This window comes from Cajanus cajan, chromosome 7 (genome assembly GCF_000230855.2).
Source record: "Cajanus cajan strain Asha chromosome 7, NIPB_CcT2T_4, whole genome shotgun sequence".
Classification (NCBI taxonomy): Eukaryota; Viridiplantae; Streptophyta; class Magnoliopsida; order Fabales; family Fabaceae; genus Cajanus; species Cajanus cajan.
Window position 1 is genome coordinate 35,746,556 of NC_138523.1, and position 15,687 is coordinate 35,762,242.

The 15,687-nt window shown below is 34.8% G+C and overlaps 1 protein-coding gene across 1 annotated transcript; it reads left to right on the forward strand.

Moving 5' to 3' along the window:
* The first annotated feature begins 5,598 nt into the window (after positions 1–5,598).
* Positions 5,599–8,277, forward strand: CCR1 (CRINKLY4 related 1). Its single transcript, XM_083059544.1, has one exon. It carries the CDS (start codon positions 5,778–5,780, stop codon positions 8,049–8,051), a length of 2,274 nt encoding a protein of 757 aa, XP_082915670.1. The 5' UTR covers positions 5,599–5,777; the 3' UTR covers positions 8,052–8,277.
* The last annotated feature ends 7,410 nt before the right edge of the window (positions 8,278–15,687 follow it).

Genomic DNA, 15,687 nt, shown 5'->3' on the forward strand with positions numbered 1-15,687 from the left:
GATCGGCCGAGCTGGAAAGGGACGAGGTCTTCGATGGCTTCAATTCGTTCCACCTCTCCTAAACGAGGATCTAGGTCGATGCTCTCGGCTGTTTCTTGTCCAACCACATTTACCCTTTCTGCTGTCGCGGGTGGCTCGGCCAGAGGTTGCACCTTCAGGCTAGACAGGTAACACTCCCTTGCAGCTTTTTGATCGGCATGCACGGTGATCACCTCCTGCTTATCCCTCGATGGAAATTTCATGCACAGGTGGGGGGTCGAAACAATGGCCCCCAACGTGTTGATCGAGGGTCGGCCCAGTAAAACATTGTACGACGTGTTGGCGTGTACAACGATGTATCGGACCTTAATCTCTCGGGAAATCTTTTGGTCGAACCCGAAACGGGTATACAGGTCGATGCACCCTCTCGTCATTACTCTTTCGCCAGAAAAACCGACCAGGGGTTCGTGATACGGCTCTAAGCTCTCCTCGGGGATCCCCAGTTGCACAAAAGTATTCCAGTACAAGATGTCGGCGGAGCTCCCTTGGTCGACCAGGGTTTTCTTCACGATGCAGTTGTGCATCTCGACTGAAATCACCATAGGGTCATCTTGGATGGGGTCGACGCCACGGAATTCTCGGTCCGAGAATGTGATGGTCGGCATCCTCGGTGCTTTCTGTTGGTTCACTGTATTGACATCTCGGACAGCCCGGAGATGCCGCTTTCTAGCCGAAGAGGTGGAGCCTCCTCCGGCGAAACCTCCGGCGATCGTGTTTATTATCTTTCTCGGCCGAGCGTTGTCTTCTCTTGAATTTCGTGAATGGTCCTTCCTTTCGGCTGAACGGGACCTGTGACGTCGATCTCTCGGTGGTGACATTCGCCGACTGTATTCTTCGTCTCTCCCTCTTGGTCGGTGGTCTTGCGGTGAGACAAAGTTCTTCAGGTGCCCTTGCTTGATAAGGTCCTCCAGCTTATCCTTTAGCGCCGAACATTCTTCCGTCGAGTGCCCCCGGTTTCGGTGGAATCGGCATGCTTTCGCCTTGTCGGCCCTTGGGGGCGTGTTCGCTCTTTTCGGGATTATCAGGATTTCCGACGACAGGGCTTGCTCTAGTACCTTAGCCCTGCTAGCGTTGAGGGGAGTGTACGTTGTGTAACGAGGTCCTTTCGGGGGGCGAGAACTTGAGGGGTCGGCATTGAACTTTTTTGTTGGTTCTCGACCGGATTCCTTCCGGTTGTAATTCTCCTCGGCTCTAGCTTGATTTCTTGTTTCGGCCAACTCTTCCATTTGCATGTACTTCTCAGCTCGGCGTCGGAGATCATTCATGTCCACAGGTGGTTTTTTGCATAAGCTATTGACAAAAGGTCCCGGTCTGAGGGCAGTGCTCAATCGGTCTAGCGCTACGGCTGGGTTGAGGTCGCCGATCTCCATAGCAATCCTGTTGAACCGGTCCATGAAACACCTCAGACTCTCTTTCTTCTCCTGACGCACTCCGGCTAAAGCCAACGAGGTCGTCCGGTACGGCTTGCTCGTCGCAAATTGTAAGGTGAACTGGGATGATAACTCGCCAAACGAGTCGATGGAAGCGTTCGGCAACTTGGTAAACCAGTTTAGAGCTCTTCCTTTCAATGAGGTGGGAAATATTCGGCACAGGGCTGAGTCGTCTTGGGTGGAAAGGGTTGCCTGTGTCAGGAAAACGTTTAGGTGTTCGTCGGGGTCGGAAGTTCCGTCATATTTCTCAATTGGGAGGTTTTTCCAATGATCCATAAGGGTTGTTTCCATTATTCTCCGTGAAAACGGATGTCTTAGAGAATGGAGGGTGGTTTCGGCCCTGTTGGCTATCAATGAGGTGCCCGGCGATCGAGTTACCGGCTCAGTTGGGGCGTGATAGGCAGATTCTTCCACAGCTGTGGGGGTGGACGGCACACAAGTCTGATTCAGGTTTCGGAGTTCGGCATTCTGTCGCCGTAACTCGGCTAGCTCCCGGGCGTCGGCTTCTCTTTGCCTGCGTATGGTGGCCATTTCTTCCCGCAACGCGCGAAGGTCGTCTTGTAAATTTGGTTGAGTTTGATCAGTATTCGGCTGGACCTGCTGTATCACGGGTTCCGGTTGAGTTTGGGGCATTCCGTACGGGTAACGCTCTTGGTTATTCATAGCGGGATTGGCTTCGGTATTAATGTTGTGAGTCGGTTGGGTTGTTGTTGATTGTCCTTTTCGGGTCACTACCATATCTCGGTCTCAGTCGTAGAGTTAAGAAAGGGGCTGAAAACGTCTCTTCGGCCCCACGGTGGGCGCCAAATGTTCCTGTGTTAGGATACACACTCCAATTATCCTTGTTGTAGCGGGTCGGGTCCGGTGTCTAGGTCTTCTCGTCCTTCTCCGAGCAGTCCGAAACGAGGAGGGGGTGCCTGCAAAGACACTCCAACGCTCAAGTAAGTGTTCGGCGTATTAAATGCGGTAGTTGAAAAGTTGGTTACGTACCTCTCAGGAGTTGTATTTATAGGTATTCGTGTTGGGCCGTGATTACGGGATGGGCCCCGGGAAATTAGGGACTAATCCGAGGCTTTAAACTAATTAAATTATCCGTAATTAAGTAATGTCGTTGATCTTGGCCGACTGTACCGAAGCGTTCCGTACGCTATTTTGGGGTCGGTGGTATCGGGCATTCGGCCGGTTCGGGAACGGTAAGGGGTTCGGATAATTCGGTCCAATCGGCACCATACGGTATACACATTATTATGGATTACTGTCTATTTAATAAGAGAATCCGTGTTCCAACTTTGTTGTGTGTGAAAACTGGTTAGATGATCGCCTGTAAATATGGTACTGTACCATTAAGAATAATAAGTTAGGACGTACTTGAATAAAAACTTGTGATATAATTTATTAAAAGTTTTATTTAATCTGGCTTATTTAATAAAAAAATATTATATTTAAAATTTTAAAATAAGCCAATTTATTTAAAAATATTTGGTTTAAGTTTATAAAAAAGTTTGTTAAACTTAATATAAACTAGCCTATTTAATTATAGTATAATAAAAGTTAATATACGCATTACAATATAATTAAATTTGTGTAAAAAATAATATAATTAAATAGATAAATTTGTGTTAAAAAAATCAAATTATTTATATTTACATTTTCTCTATACTTTTTATCCTCTGTTCATATAAAATAAAAAATAAAAATTCTAACAGTTGCATCTTCATCTACTCTTTTTTCTTTATCTTTTTGATTGGTTATTTAAAATGTTTTAAATAAGATATAGGAAATCTTTATTTATTTATTTATATATCTATAAAATTATCTTGTTTTATCATGTAAATGTACTTAGATATATATAAATTGTCCCTTTTATACTAATTTTTTCTTTTAAAATTTAAATTTTAATAATAATAGAGTAAATTTTTTTTATCATATAAATTAAAAAAGATTCGCATATATTTAAAAATAGATTTTTTAATTTATTTAAAATTAACTTCATTGACTTATTAATATATAATAAGTTTTTAAATAAACGTTAAAGCAAATTTTTAAAAGAGTTAGTTGAGACTTATAAAGCAAAATCTATAATAAATAATAGATAGACTTAAATTTTAATTTTATAGAATAAATTTAATTTATATATATATATATATATATATATATATATATATATATATAATGTATGATGTGAACTAATATATTCTTAATAGATAGTGATAGTCTTTAGATTAGTTGTTTAAATACCTATGGTGAGAAGAAAAAAGAAGTGAGAGAGAGATTTTTTGACAATTGACATATCTTAATTCAAGTTGTGGGTAATTTCTTTTACGTTGATTGGGCTTAACGCATTGAAGTGGAGAATTACGTAAAAAGTGGTAGATAATTGAGTTACGTAAGAAGGCATAGATATATTGAGATGGATATGTAAGTTGGGTGTCTTGTGGTGTTGATTCCGTAGTGGACATTCAGACTCAGCCACGCCACTTTCTTCGGCTCTTTGTTGCTGTCCACAGGGCCCATTTTCAGGCTACAAATAAAATCTCTTTTAGATACTCGACCCACTTCATTCAGACAAAGACAATATTTTATCATTTACCTTTTCGGGGAAGCCAATGTTTATATACCCATGGTACTTTCCTAACTCCCTAAACACAACCCACCATCCAGATCTCCCATAATTAGTACATAATGCATTACTTAAATATAAATGTCATCCATTCTTATTTATAGGTGTGTGTATCAAAAATATTTTGTTAAAAAATGTAAATTTATTTGAGGTTTGTGTGGTCACATTTGATTCCAAGTGGTAAAGTTTGTATATACTAACAAATTTCTATAATGTAAGGTTGGTCAAGTAGAATTGAATTGAATTTGACAATTTTTTTTAAATAAAGTCTCAAATTTAAATTTTATAAATAAAAAATATAATAAAAAACTTTAATAAAATCGATCAATCAAGTTCTTAATATAAATAATTTATAAATAATGGTGTATCTTTGTGGTGATGATGCTCATAATTTTTTCAAAATTTTAAATTATATATGTGTTTGTGAGAGATATGGATGTTAATTTTTATATGATAATATCATGTTAGTAAGATATTAATTATTAACTGTTTTGAGACCATTATGGTCTTTATCAATTTTCATATGACAATCAAATTTTAATAATTATTAATTGTGAATCAAAATTTTTAAATATATATTATATGAAAATTGGTTAAAATCATAAATACTTCATTGCTCTGAGATTACATGATAATTTTTCTATTAAACACTATTCTCATAACTTGTGCATTTTAATATTGATAATTTATAATAAGATCAAATTAATAATTATCATTTAAATTTCTCACTTGATTTGATTTTTTTCCTTGATTTTTCAAACAAGAGATTTCTTGTGAAAAATAATGCGGTGAAATTTGTTTAATTGTGAGAACTATATTTCTATTTCTTTTCTTTTCTAAATTTGGGAATTGTTAATCAAATACTGAATTATTTTTGTGTGTACAATTTTACTACAAGCGTTTTTCAACTATTTATTTTATTTAGTATAGTTTGATTTTGATATAATGAGAGTTACATAAAATAATTGGTAGAGAATTATTGTATGATAGAAAATTATATGATAACATATATACTAACTTCTCTGGATATAGTATTTTTCTATGCACATTAATATGATAATCGAACACTTGAATATGTACTTAAAAGAACATGACTAATTTTCAATCATATTACATTATGTTGATACTTGAATGTTAGAGTTAAATCTAAAAATTGAGGAACCAAATTTACTATTAATATCACTTTTTTTCCAATTTAATTTTACATTATTTTTTGGTACTGTATAGAAAAAAGGAAAATAATAAACAATACATTATTTTAATTTCATAGCCAACGAAAACTTAAAAGGATTTATAAAATAAACTTGAAAGAAAAAAAAAGTTAAGGGAAAATTTAGACTTTTTTTTATCTTCCATTTATAAAAATATTGCAGATGAAATTTAGGAGGAGGAGTGGTATTTAATTAATGTTCCAGTAAGATGGTAAATAATAAATAAAGAAATGAAAAAACTTTTATAGTAAAGGGCAAAGGGCAACAGAAGCAAATAATAGTAAAAGGAAGGATGAAAGTAAGTATCCGAGTTCGGTAGTAACGGTCAGGAACTGAAGCTGTAAAAATGGCGACACCCACGTTGTTTCATCGTCATCAACACTCATCACACTTTTCTCACTTCACAAACACAGATTACAAACACTGTCATAATCATGCTCCCAACGCCGACTCCATGACACTGTTCCAAACCCAACCATGCAATCGCAAACTCTCTCACTCTTTTCATTTCTCATGTTCCTCTGCGCCGCGGTGCACGGCTTCGGTGCCATGGGCCCAATCTCCGCCTCCTTCGGGGACAGCCAGGTTTTCTGCGCCATCGACGCCAGCGGCAAGCAAGACGTCATATGTTGGGGGAACAACGCCACCTCGCCGTCGTTATCCGCCGTCTCCGCCGCCCTCCCCGCCATGGCAGCGCTCTCCGGCGGGGACGGCTTTCTCTGCGGGATTTTGGCCAACACCTCGCAGCCTTATTGCTGGGGCGCTACCACGAAACCCAGCGCAGATCTTGTTCTCGTGCCGCCGGCGTACCGGAACACCGCCTACTCCCGCATCGCCGCCGGAAACCGCCACGTGTGCGCCGTCCAGGGGTACTACTACGCCGATCGCGATTCCGGCGCCGTGGATTGCTGGGAAATCAGGAAAACCGAAAACGGCACGTTAGAGGCGATGCATAGTGACTTGTTTTTGGACCTGTCAGTGACGAAGCTTGAAGTGAAGACGGTTGTTTCCGGCGAGGGGTTCACCTGCGGTGAAGTCAAAGATAGTGGACTTACCTGTTGGGGACCCACTTCGAGGAATTTGGGTGTTTCAAATGTTTCCAATGGTTTCGCGGCCTTGGCGGCGAGTCGGAGCGCCGTGTGCGGCGTTTTCAACTTTTCCGGCGAGTTGAAGTGCTGGGGCGACCCGGGTTCGTTTTTGGATCCTCCGGTTCAGGTTCCGTTGGTTTCTCTATCGGCTGGGGCTAGGCACTTTTGTGGAGTTAGAATGGATAGCCACGAAGTGGAGTGTTGGGGTGATTTGAATTCCTCGGTGGTTCCGAAAGGAAATGGTTTCATGGCTATTGCTTCTTCGGATTTCACCACGTGCGGGATCAGGGAGGATGATCTTCTGTTGGATTGTTGGTTGGTGAATGCTTCAAAACCTGATTTTGATCCTCCTTTGGAGCTTTCTAGTCCTGGTTTGTGCAGGGCTAGTTCTTGTGGGGCTGGTGAGTTTGCTTTCAATGTGAGTGTGCTTAACGAGATTGCTTTGACGAGCCTTTGTGTTCGAGAGGATTTGAGGATTTGTTCGCCTTGTGGGTCGAATTGTTCCAAAGGGTTTTTCTTGTCTAGTGAATGTACTAGGAATGCTGATAGAGTTTGCACTGCTTGTTCTCTTTGTCAGAACAGCTCTTGTTTTGGTGTTTGTGGACTTAACAAGTCAACGGGGTTGCATATGCGTTGGCATTGGCATCATTTGCCTAGATTGGTGGTGATAGTTGGGTCTTCAGTGTTGGGGGTTTCGGTTATTTTGCTTTGTGGGTGTCTTTGTATGGTTAGAAAGGGGACACAGAAGCAATCCAAGTCTTGCATGGGGAATCCGGAGCAGGAGGATGATCATGCCAATGTTGCTCTTAACTCTACTCCTTCTGTTGCTTCTTGTCCCGGGGCGCCTCAAGTTTTCAGGCTTTCTGAACTGAAGGATGCTACTAATGGATTTAAGGAGTTCAACGAGCTTGGGAGAGGGAGTTATGGGTTTGTGTACAAGGCTTTGTTGGCTGATGGGAGAGTTGTTGCTGTGAAAAGAGCCAACGCTGCTACTATTATCCACACCAACAACCGCGATTTCGAAACGGAGCTGGAAATTCTCTGCAAAATTCGCCACTGTAATGTTGTTAACTTGTTGGGGTATTGTGCTGAGATGGGGGAGAGGTTGCTTGTTTATGAGTACATGCCTCATGGGACGCTCTATGATCACCTCCATGGTGGCCTTTCGCCGCTTAATTGGAGCCTAAGGCTGAAGATTGCGCTGCAGGCTGCAAAGGGTCTTGAGTACCTTCACAAGGAACTGGTGCCTCCTATTGTGCACAAGGATCTCAAGAGTTCAAACATTCTTTTGGATTCTGAGTGGGGAGCAAGAATTTCTGACTTTGGACTACTTGCTTCTAGTGACAAAGACCTCAATGGGGACCTAGAAAGCGATGTTTACAATTTTGGGATTGTGTTGCTAGAGATTCTGAGTGGGAGGAAGGCTTATGATAGGGATTATACTCCACCCAACATGGTTGAGTGGGCAGTGCCTTTGATCAAACAAGGGAAGGGTGCTGCTACAATTGATAGGTACGTGGCTCTTCCGAGAAATGTTGAACCTTTGCTTAAGCTTGCGGATATAGCAGAGCTTGCTGTGAGAGAGAATCCAAGTGAGCGTCCACCTATGTCAGATATTGCATCTTGGTTGGAGCAAATTGTGAAGGATGGTTTGATCTTATAGCATTAGTCATGCATGACCCTGTGAGAAACATGTTTTGAATTTTGATCCATCACCAATATATCTTTTTCATAAAATTCTGTGAGTAAACGCTCTTCTGCCATTGTAAATTGTTGAGTTTGCTGTAGATTGCTTATCTCCTTTGTAGTTCTTTGGGTTTACTTTTCCTAGTCTTCACGAAGTGAAGGACATGGCATTGTTGAAACATACACAGTTGTTTCCATCTGTACATGGTGATGTGAAATTCTTTTACTCTCACATATAAGCCTGAAGACCATCGGATACAGATAAAGTAATTTTACATGTACAACAATCAAAAAATGGTAGTCACAAGTGATTCAATAAATGTGCAAAGTAACCTTGTTGCTTGAAACCACTGTACTCTGGTCATTTAGCAATTGGGAATTGTAATTTCATTACACTTCCACCACTACCACGTTTATTATTACCTTTTTAATTTTGTTGGTGAATTATAAAATTAAATGAAGCTTCTCACCAATCTCACCTATGGAAGAATGCTTAACTAGTAAGGGAAATTTCTATTGGACCGTTTTGAATGAAGCTTTGCGAATCCACCAAATGATACATTGTTGTATGAGCCTACCCTGTTCCAATGTCACGCTGCATCCAATTGAAGAGCCCACCTGCAATTTGATCACAGTTGAAATATATAACAGCACCAAGATATATGATTGGCTCAGTTCAATACTTTTCTTAGTTACTAAGTGTGCTTATTCATTCAATTTAAATATTTTATTATGAATACATGGCATTTCACGGTTCCAAATTGTGCATCAGAAGTATAAATTTTGAGATGAAAATATAATTGGTTAGAAAGCTCTTCCTCTTTCTTTTGTGCTTCCGTGGGTGTGTGAGAGAACATCAGTTGGAATAATATACGAGTGAATATAAGAAAAATAATTTGTTAAAGTTATTATGGTCCACTGATACGATGTTGTGTTCGGTGTTTTGGAAGTATACGGGTTACATTTGTTTGACAGAGGTACATCATCCTAAATCAAAGCAGAAACTGTGCGCTACAAAAATACACTAGATCACTTCTAACATGACTAGGCACTCCTAACATCCCTTATTGCTACGTGATTCTTGGGTACCACAAACTTCTTTTGTATTTCTTTTGCTCCCTCAAGACAATGCTATAGTTCCAGTTTCCTGTGTTAGAACTGATGTTACTATCACACTCTCAGCTGGTTTCTTCCTCTTTACAACTTGCCCAAATACATCTAGTAGTGGCACGCCTGCATGTTTCTTTCTATTTGTATACAACATAATAAAGAAAAGTTAGTGATGCCACGAGTACTTGGTTTCAACTTCCACTATTGCAAAAGCAATTGGGATCATCATATTTCCCATCCTTCCAAATAGTTGATAACAACTGGCCCCACCCACAAAAAAAAACTCCCTACATTTCTTAAAAAACAAAATCCATCAAATTCTATCAAGGGTCTAAAAGTCTTCACAGATGCAATCTTATGTAACATTCTTAACTTCCAAAGTTGCATTTCTTTTTACACCTTTTCATGTATAAGATTTGATTTTTTAAATTAAGTTGAACTAATATATATTTTATATAGTCATATTACAAAATGATATTTCTTAAAGATAAAATAATAATAATAATTTAAACTTTTTTTTTATCTTGAGTTTCTAATTATATAAGAAAGTATAATTTTAGTGTGAGTAGAGCATAAAATTCAAATATGATAGATTAATTATTTTCCTAAATTATATACATAATAATAAAAAAAAATAGTCAAATATTCATTAATTATATATATAACTATCCACAGAACTTTGGATCAACGGATTTCTATCAATCCAACTATCTAAACTTGCATGTACAATTCACATCTTTAAATAATATATGCACTGCTACCTAATGGGAATAGACCAGGAAGCTATTGGAATAACAATGATCACTATAATGTGATTTCATCTTTCATGGTAGAAAAAAAAAAATATAATAAAGCATGCAATCACAACTGAAAATAAGAAATATTCATTATCCTATGTAAACAGAATCACATGCACAATGAAAAATAGATTTAATTAATGTACAGCGTGAAAAATAAAAGATAAGGATTTTAATGAATCACATGCCCATCGATCAACAAAGTATAGGTAGTGATCGAATAGGGTGAATCTAAAGAGAAAAAAGATTACAGTAAGGAAACCTTTTGAAATTAGTGGTCTACGCACATCTCTCTCAAACTATTCTTCTTACGCCATTCTAGTCGGTTTATTTTTACTCACTCAAAGAAAGAGAGAGAGTGTATTTTATTATATCAGTTAAATTAGAAAAATGCTGCATCTTCCAAAAATTATTCTCAAACTTGTTCCGAATTATTAAAAAGTTGATTTAAATAATAAAATATTAAATTAAATAATTATTTTATATAGCAATGCTCATTAAATTATCATAAGAAAAAGAAAAGAAGCGGCTTCTACGGAAAGAGACATATATTATATCTTTTAAAATATATATTATTATATACTATTTATTATTTAACCGCTTTTATTTTCTTATGTTTGTATATTTTTAATTTATTTTAATACGTCTATTCTTGTCTATAAATACCTTATTAAAATTTTACTTACAAATAAAATAATGTCAATCTAATCAAGATTATTTCTTAAATGATATTATATTGATTTTAATGGTTGCTTATACATTTAAGATTATAAAAAAAATTACGTATTTATATGTTAATTATGTCTTTAATAATAATAATAATAATTATTATTATTATTATTATTAAAAATAATTATAGTAATAATTTTTATATGTTATTCATACTTTTATTAAGATGAGCAAGTCATTGTTATTAGTATTAATTAGTTATATGAACATGTTATGAGTAATAAAGATTTAAATTCATGTATAAGACATAAGTTTATAGATGAAGTTTTGATCTCGAAGATTTAAATGAATACTATATATTTAATCAAGTGAGTGATCCTTGTATTATTTTGATGATGGTTAAACTCTTTTATCCCAATTAGTTATTATAAATCTTTGTTTAAAATCTCTTTATAGAGTAAGATTAAAAAAATTGAATCAAGTAAAATATGAAAATGTATAATATATTAAAATGATGCATCATAGATTGATGTATGGTGGTATGGTTATATATATTTATTTATTTTATTAACTTAATGATAGTTGTTCTTACTCATTTGTGTTTTATTGTTTTTTTATTTGAAATAAAATACAAAGAAATTTTAAATAAATGGAGACGACGAATATGTTAGGACCTTTTATAGTAGAAATTCAAAAATGTTTTTCGTAGAACTACTAGGAATTTAGATACCATCAACAATGTAATGACCTTTAGTGTTAAGGAATATCATATTTTTTCTTCAAAGACAAGAACCTTTCATCCTATGAAGTTCTATGATAATCACTTTTTTCCTTCCTCCCACTAATCACGTGAATCCATTTGTTTTTATGTTTGTACAGGGCAAATGAAGATAACGAGTTGTTTGTTAAGAAGAATTATGTACATAAATAAAATATATTTTTTTTTTATCTAGATAGTAGAGAGACTATGTCTATATCAAGTTAAAAAAAATGTATAAATATATATGTGTGTAGTTTTGTATCTTTTTATTCTCATTATTTTTTTCATTTAATTTTCTTTTATATATAAAAATTTAAAAATTAATTTCAACAAAATAGAATGAGTTAGATATATAAATACATTATACAATTAATGGTGTTACACCTTGCATGCATAACTCTTCATCTCCATACATCCTCTAAAACACCAGACAAATGTTTCCCATACTCTCTTTATCTCCATAGTGCTATTAGGATTACATTTCATCAATTCTTCCCCATAACTCTTAAGTTTTTATATTGGTTTGATTCGTTTGAAACAACTCTTTGTATCATTTATATTTTCATCCTTTTAGCCCTATATGCTTGGAATCTAGTCAAAATCACACTCAAATTATCTTTTGCTTGGAATCTAGTCTTAAGCTTCTTGTGTGATGTGTGTCTCAATTTGCTCATGAACTTCTTAGCATGCCATCTGGTTTTGGCTTGCCTATTTTTCTTTGTTCGGTGACAACTCGGGTGTCATCTAAGTAAACTACTTGATAATATCTTTTATGTGATGATTTGCTAGCTATAAATAAGATAATTAAGCGCAACCTGTCATGCATTTCACTATACTTACCTTTTCTTTGTCACTTTTTGTCAAGTAAACATTTTACTTTTGTTGCATAACGTGCGCCTTCATAGTTGCCCTCAATATAATTGTGACGTGAAAATTTGACGCAAATCAAAGTGCACTAAGTTATCATCCTCTAACATTTTGAATTTAGGATATTTCTACTCCACTTCCTCATCTTCACCAGTTTTAAATGGACTATCCAAATCTTCTGAAACACCATCCTTATTCACAAAGTCATCAGTTGCAGTAAGTTTAGAATCAATGCCTCCTAGAGCAACTGTATCATTTAACAAGACACTGCTCCATCCAATTTTCATCACATGTTCATCCTCACCTGTGTGTTAGCCTCACATTCAACATCTTTAGATTGAAATTCACCATCTTTATAGTCATCTACTATGTATTCAAAATATTGTAAATCATAGTGTTCAAACCCACCATCCTTGGCCTCCACATCTCCAAATTTTCCTACATTAATCTTAAAATTCGTGCCACTTGAATTTAACTTCATTCAAACATAATTGCCGTGTATCTATTAAATGCTCAACATATACATCTACTATGGCACATCCTTTTACATCTTTCAGAAGTTGTGTTACATCTTAATCATCCTTAGTGGCATATTATAAGTCCCTTTGAGAAGTCTAAGTCTGGGCATCTATACTCTACACTAAATTAATGCACTTAAAAATAACATACCTGAGACTCTTTAATTATTCACCCAAATATAGAAGAGATATCATTTATATTCCATCCATTTAATGTCTCGTGCACCTGCTCAGTCATATATTCAAAGCCTTTATCACCTGCATGATGGAATCAAATTTTTATTTCTTGTGTTAATGTTGGCGTACACAAAAAAAAAAAGAAGAAGCAAAGAACTTGTTGCTTACCAATATCATGGAGATCAAATAAAAGGATCAAAATGTAGAATTAATTCTTTTACTAATAAATGACCATTTAATGGTTAATTCAATTAACCGTTAAGTACACCCAAATCCTAACTTTATATATATATATATATATATATATATATATATATATATATATATATATATATATAAGATTAGGGCAATTTTATTAAATAAAACTAGAAAATCAATGTTTGTTGACTCAATTAACATTTAAGTTGATCTTCAAGTTTTAAAGTCTTGAATTTGATAAATAAATAAATAAAAATGACATTAGAAGAAATAGCTTTCATGCAGTTAAGATTTCGAGAAAGATTAATTTTTGATGAAGTTGATAAATATTTTTTTTTATCAATATAAAAGTAAAAAAAATAAAAATAAAAAAATTCACAATATATGGCTAACTGCTCATAACATGGATGTTTATAAATAAACAACCCCATCCTTAAACATGTATTCTCACATATCATAGAAATAGAGCATGTGTGCATCACCAAGGGAACCAACCAGAATCTACATCTCAATAGGGATGGCAAATATACCCGTACCCGCAGGTAATACCCGAACCCGTCCCGACTTTGACGGGGAATACCCGGTTTGACCGGGTACGGGTAAAACCCGATATATTAAATCGGGTACGGGTACGGGTATGTACTTACTCGCCCCGTACCCGTACCCGTACCCGTCCCTGTTTTCATTTTTAATTTAATACTCACTTTTAATTTAATTATATTAAAAAAAATTTAATATTTTTTATGTGTGATTATTTATTATAATATGAGATAGAAAAATAACTTAATTATAATTATAATATAATAAAAAAAATAATTTAAAAATATTATTTTTTTTATAAAAAATAAAAAATAAAAAATTGACGGGTACGGGTACGGGTACGGGTATACCCGATACCCGACGGGGACGAGGATGAAGATGAAAACCACATACCCGGCGGGTACGAAGACGGGGACGGGGATGAATTTGACTCACGGGAACGGGGACGGGTATCATAAAACCCGTACCTGCCCCACCCTGTTGCCATCCCTACATCTCATACAGTATACGCACGGTTGGAAGTCATGCTGCAACAAGTGTTCCAATTAGCCCAAGCATGCCAGTGTTTAATTTGTCCAAGTAGAGAATAAATAGCTAAAGTTGGACTTTGCTTTAAGCCACTGCCACGATACAATTTTTATAGATTCCAGCAATTTAGAAGACGACTTACACCTCCTTCGAAATATTTTTCCATTTATATTCCTCCATAACACCCATGTATGAAATGACTTTTTCAAATTGCATGAAATGAGATTCCTAAATTGAAGAAACTGTTCTCTCAACTTTATTATGTAAAGCCGAATTCGCGCCACACCAAGTTAGACAACCAACCCAAACATCCCACCAGTGATGGTTTTACATTGAAAACAGTTTGAGCAAATTTCACTACTAGATTTTAATCTTTTAGCAATATTTTCTTGTTTATATTTATTAAAATGTTACTATATATTAAATAAATGTTATTTTGTAACACTTTTTTGAAAAATGTCATTATAGATAGGGTAACATTTTTTATTTTAATATTATTCTTTCTAATTATTTTCAAAATCAAAGTCCCATATCGAGTAAAAAAAAATTTCATAAGTTATTTTGCAACATTTTTTTGAAAAATGTTACTATAATTGCTTCTAAAATCAAAGTCTCACATCGAGTCAAAAAAAAGTATATTTCTCTTATATCTAATTGTAACTCATAATTAAAGTCCCACATCGAATAGATTAATGACTTATAAAGAGTATATATACTCATATAGTTATATTCAAGATAAATGAAATTTGATATTCTATATATAATTAGTGGTGACTAACTAAAAATGTCTTTCCCTAAAAACTTAAAGAACTCTTAGAAGTTTTGGAGACATAAAAATATAATAATTGATGGTAATATTTAAATTAAAATTAATTATTATTTTATAAGATTAAAAAAATATTGGCAACATCATTAAAATGTTACAAAAAAATATTAAAATCTTACAAAAATACTATTTTGGTAACATTTAAAAAATGTTACCTAATTATGCAAAAATGTTATTAAAAAGTCTTTAGCAACATGGACTATATACAACATTTGATAATATGTTGCTAAAACAAATTAGTAACATTTATACATAATTAAGTAACATTTTTCAAATGTTGTTAAATACCATTTGTGTTGTAGTGTGTCTTCGCTATTTTTTTTCCATATATATATATATATATATATATATATATATATATATATATATATATATATATATATATATATATATATATATATATATATATAGGAGAGATCCTTTTATTCTAAGAGTAAGTTTATCTAGACTTACTCCGTTCAATAACTCAAGTTTTACATCAAATTTCAATAATCTAACCGTTCAATTTAAAGTTCTTAATGCATAGATCAAATCTGCAAATTTTTAGAAAATTTGAAAATCATTTGATACTTCGTTTCACTAATTCGAATCAATGTATAAAATGATATTATGATTATCCATCA

Excerpts from the sequence above, each read along its gene's own strand:
- CCR1 (XM_083059544.1), top strand. The coding sequence starts at position 5,778 with ATGCAATCGCAAACTCTCTCACTCTTTTCATTTCTCATGTTCCTCTGC.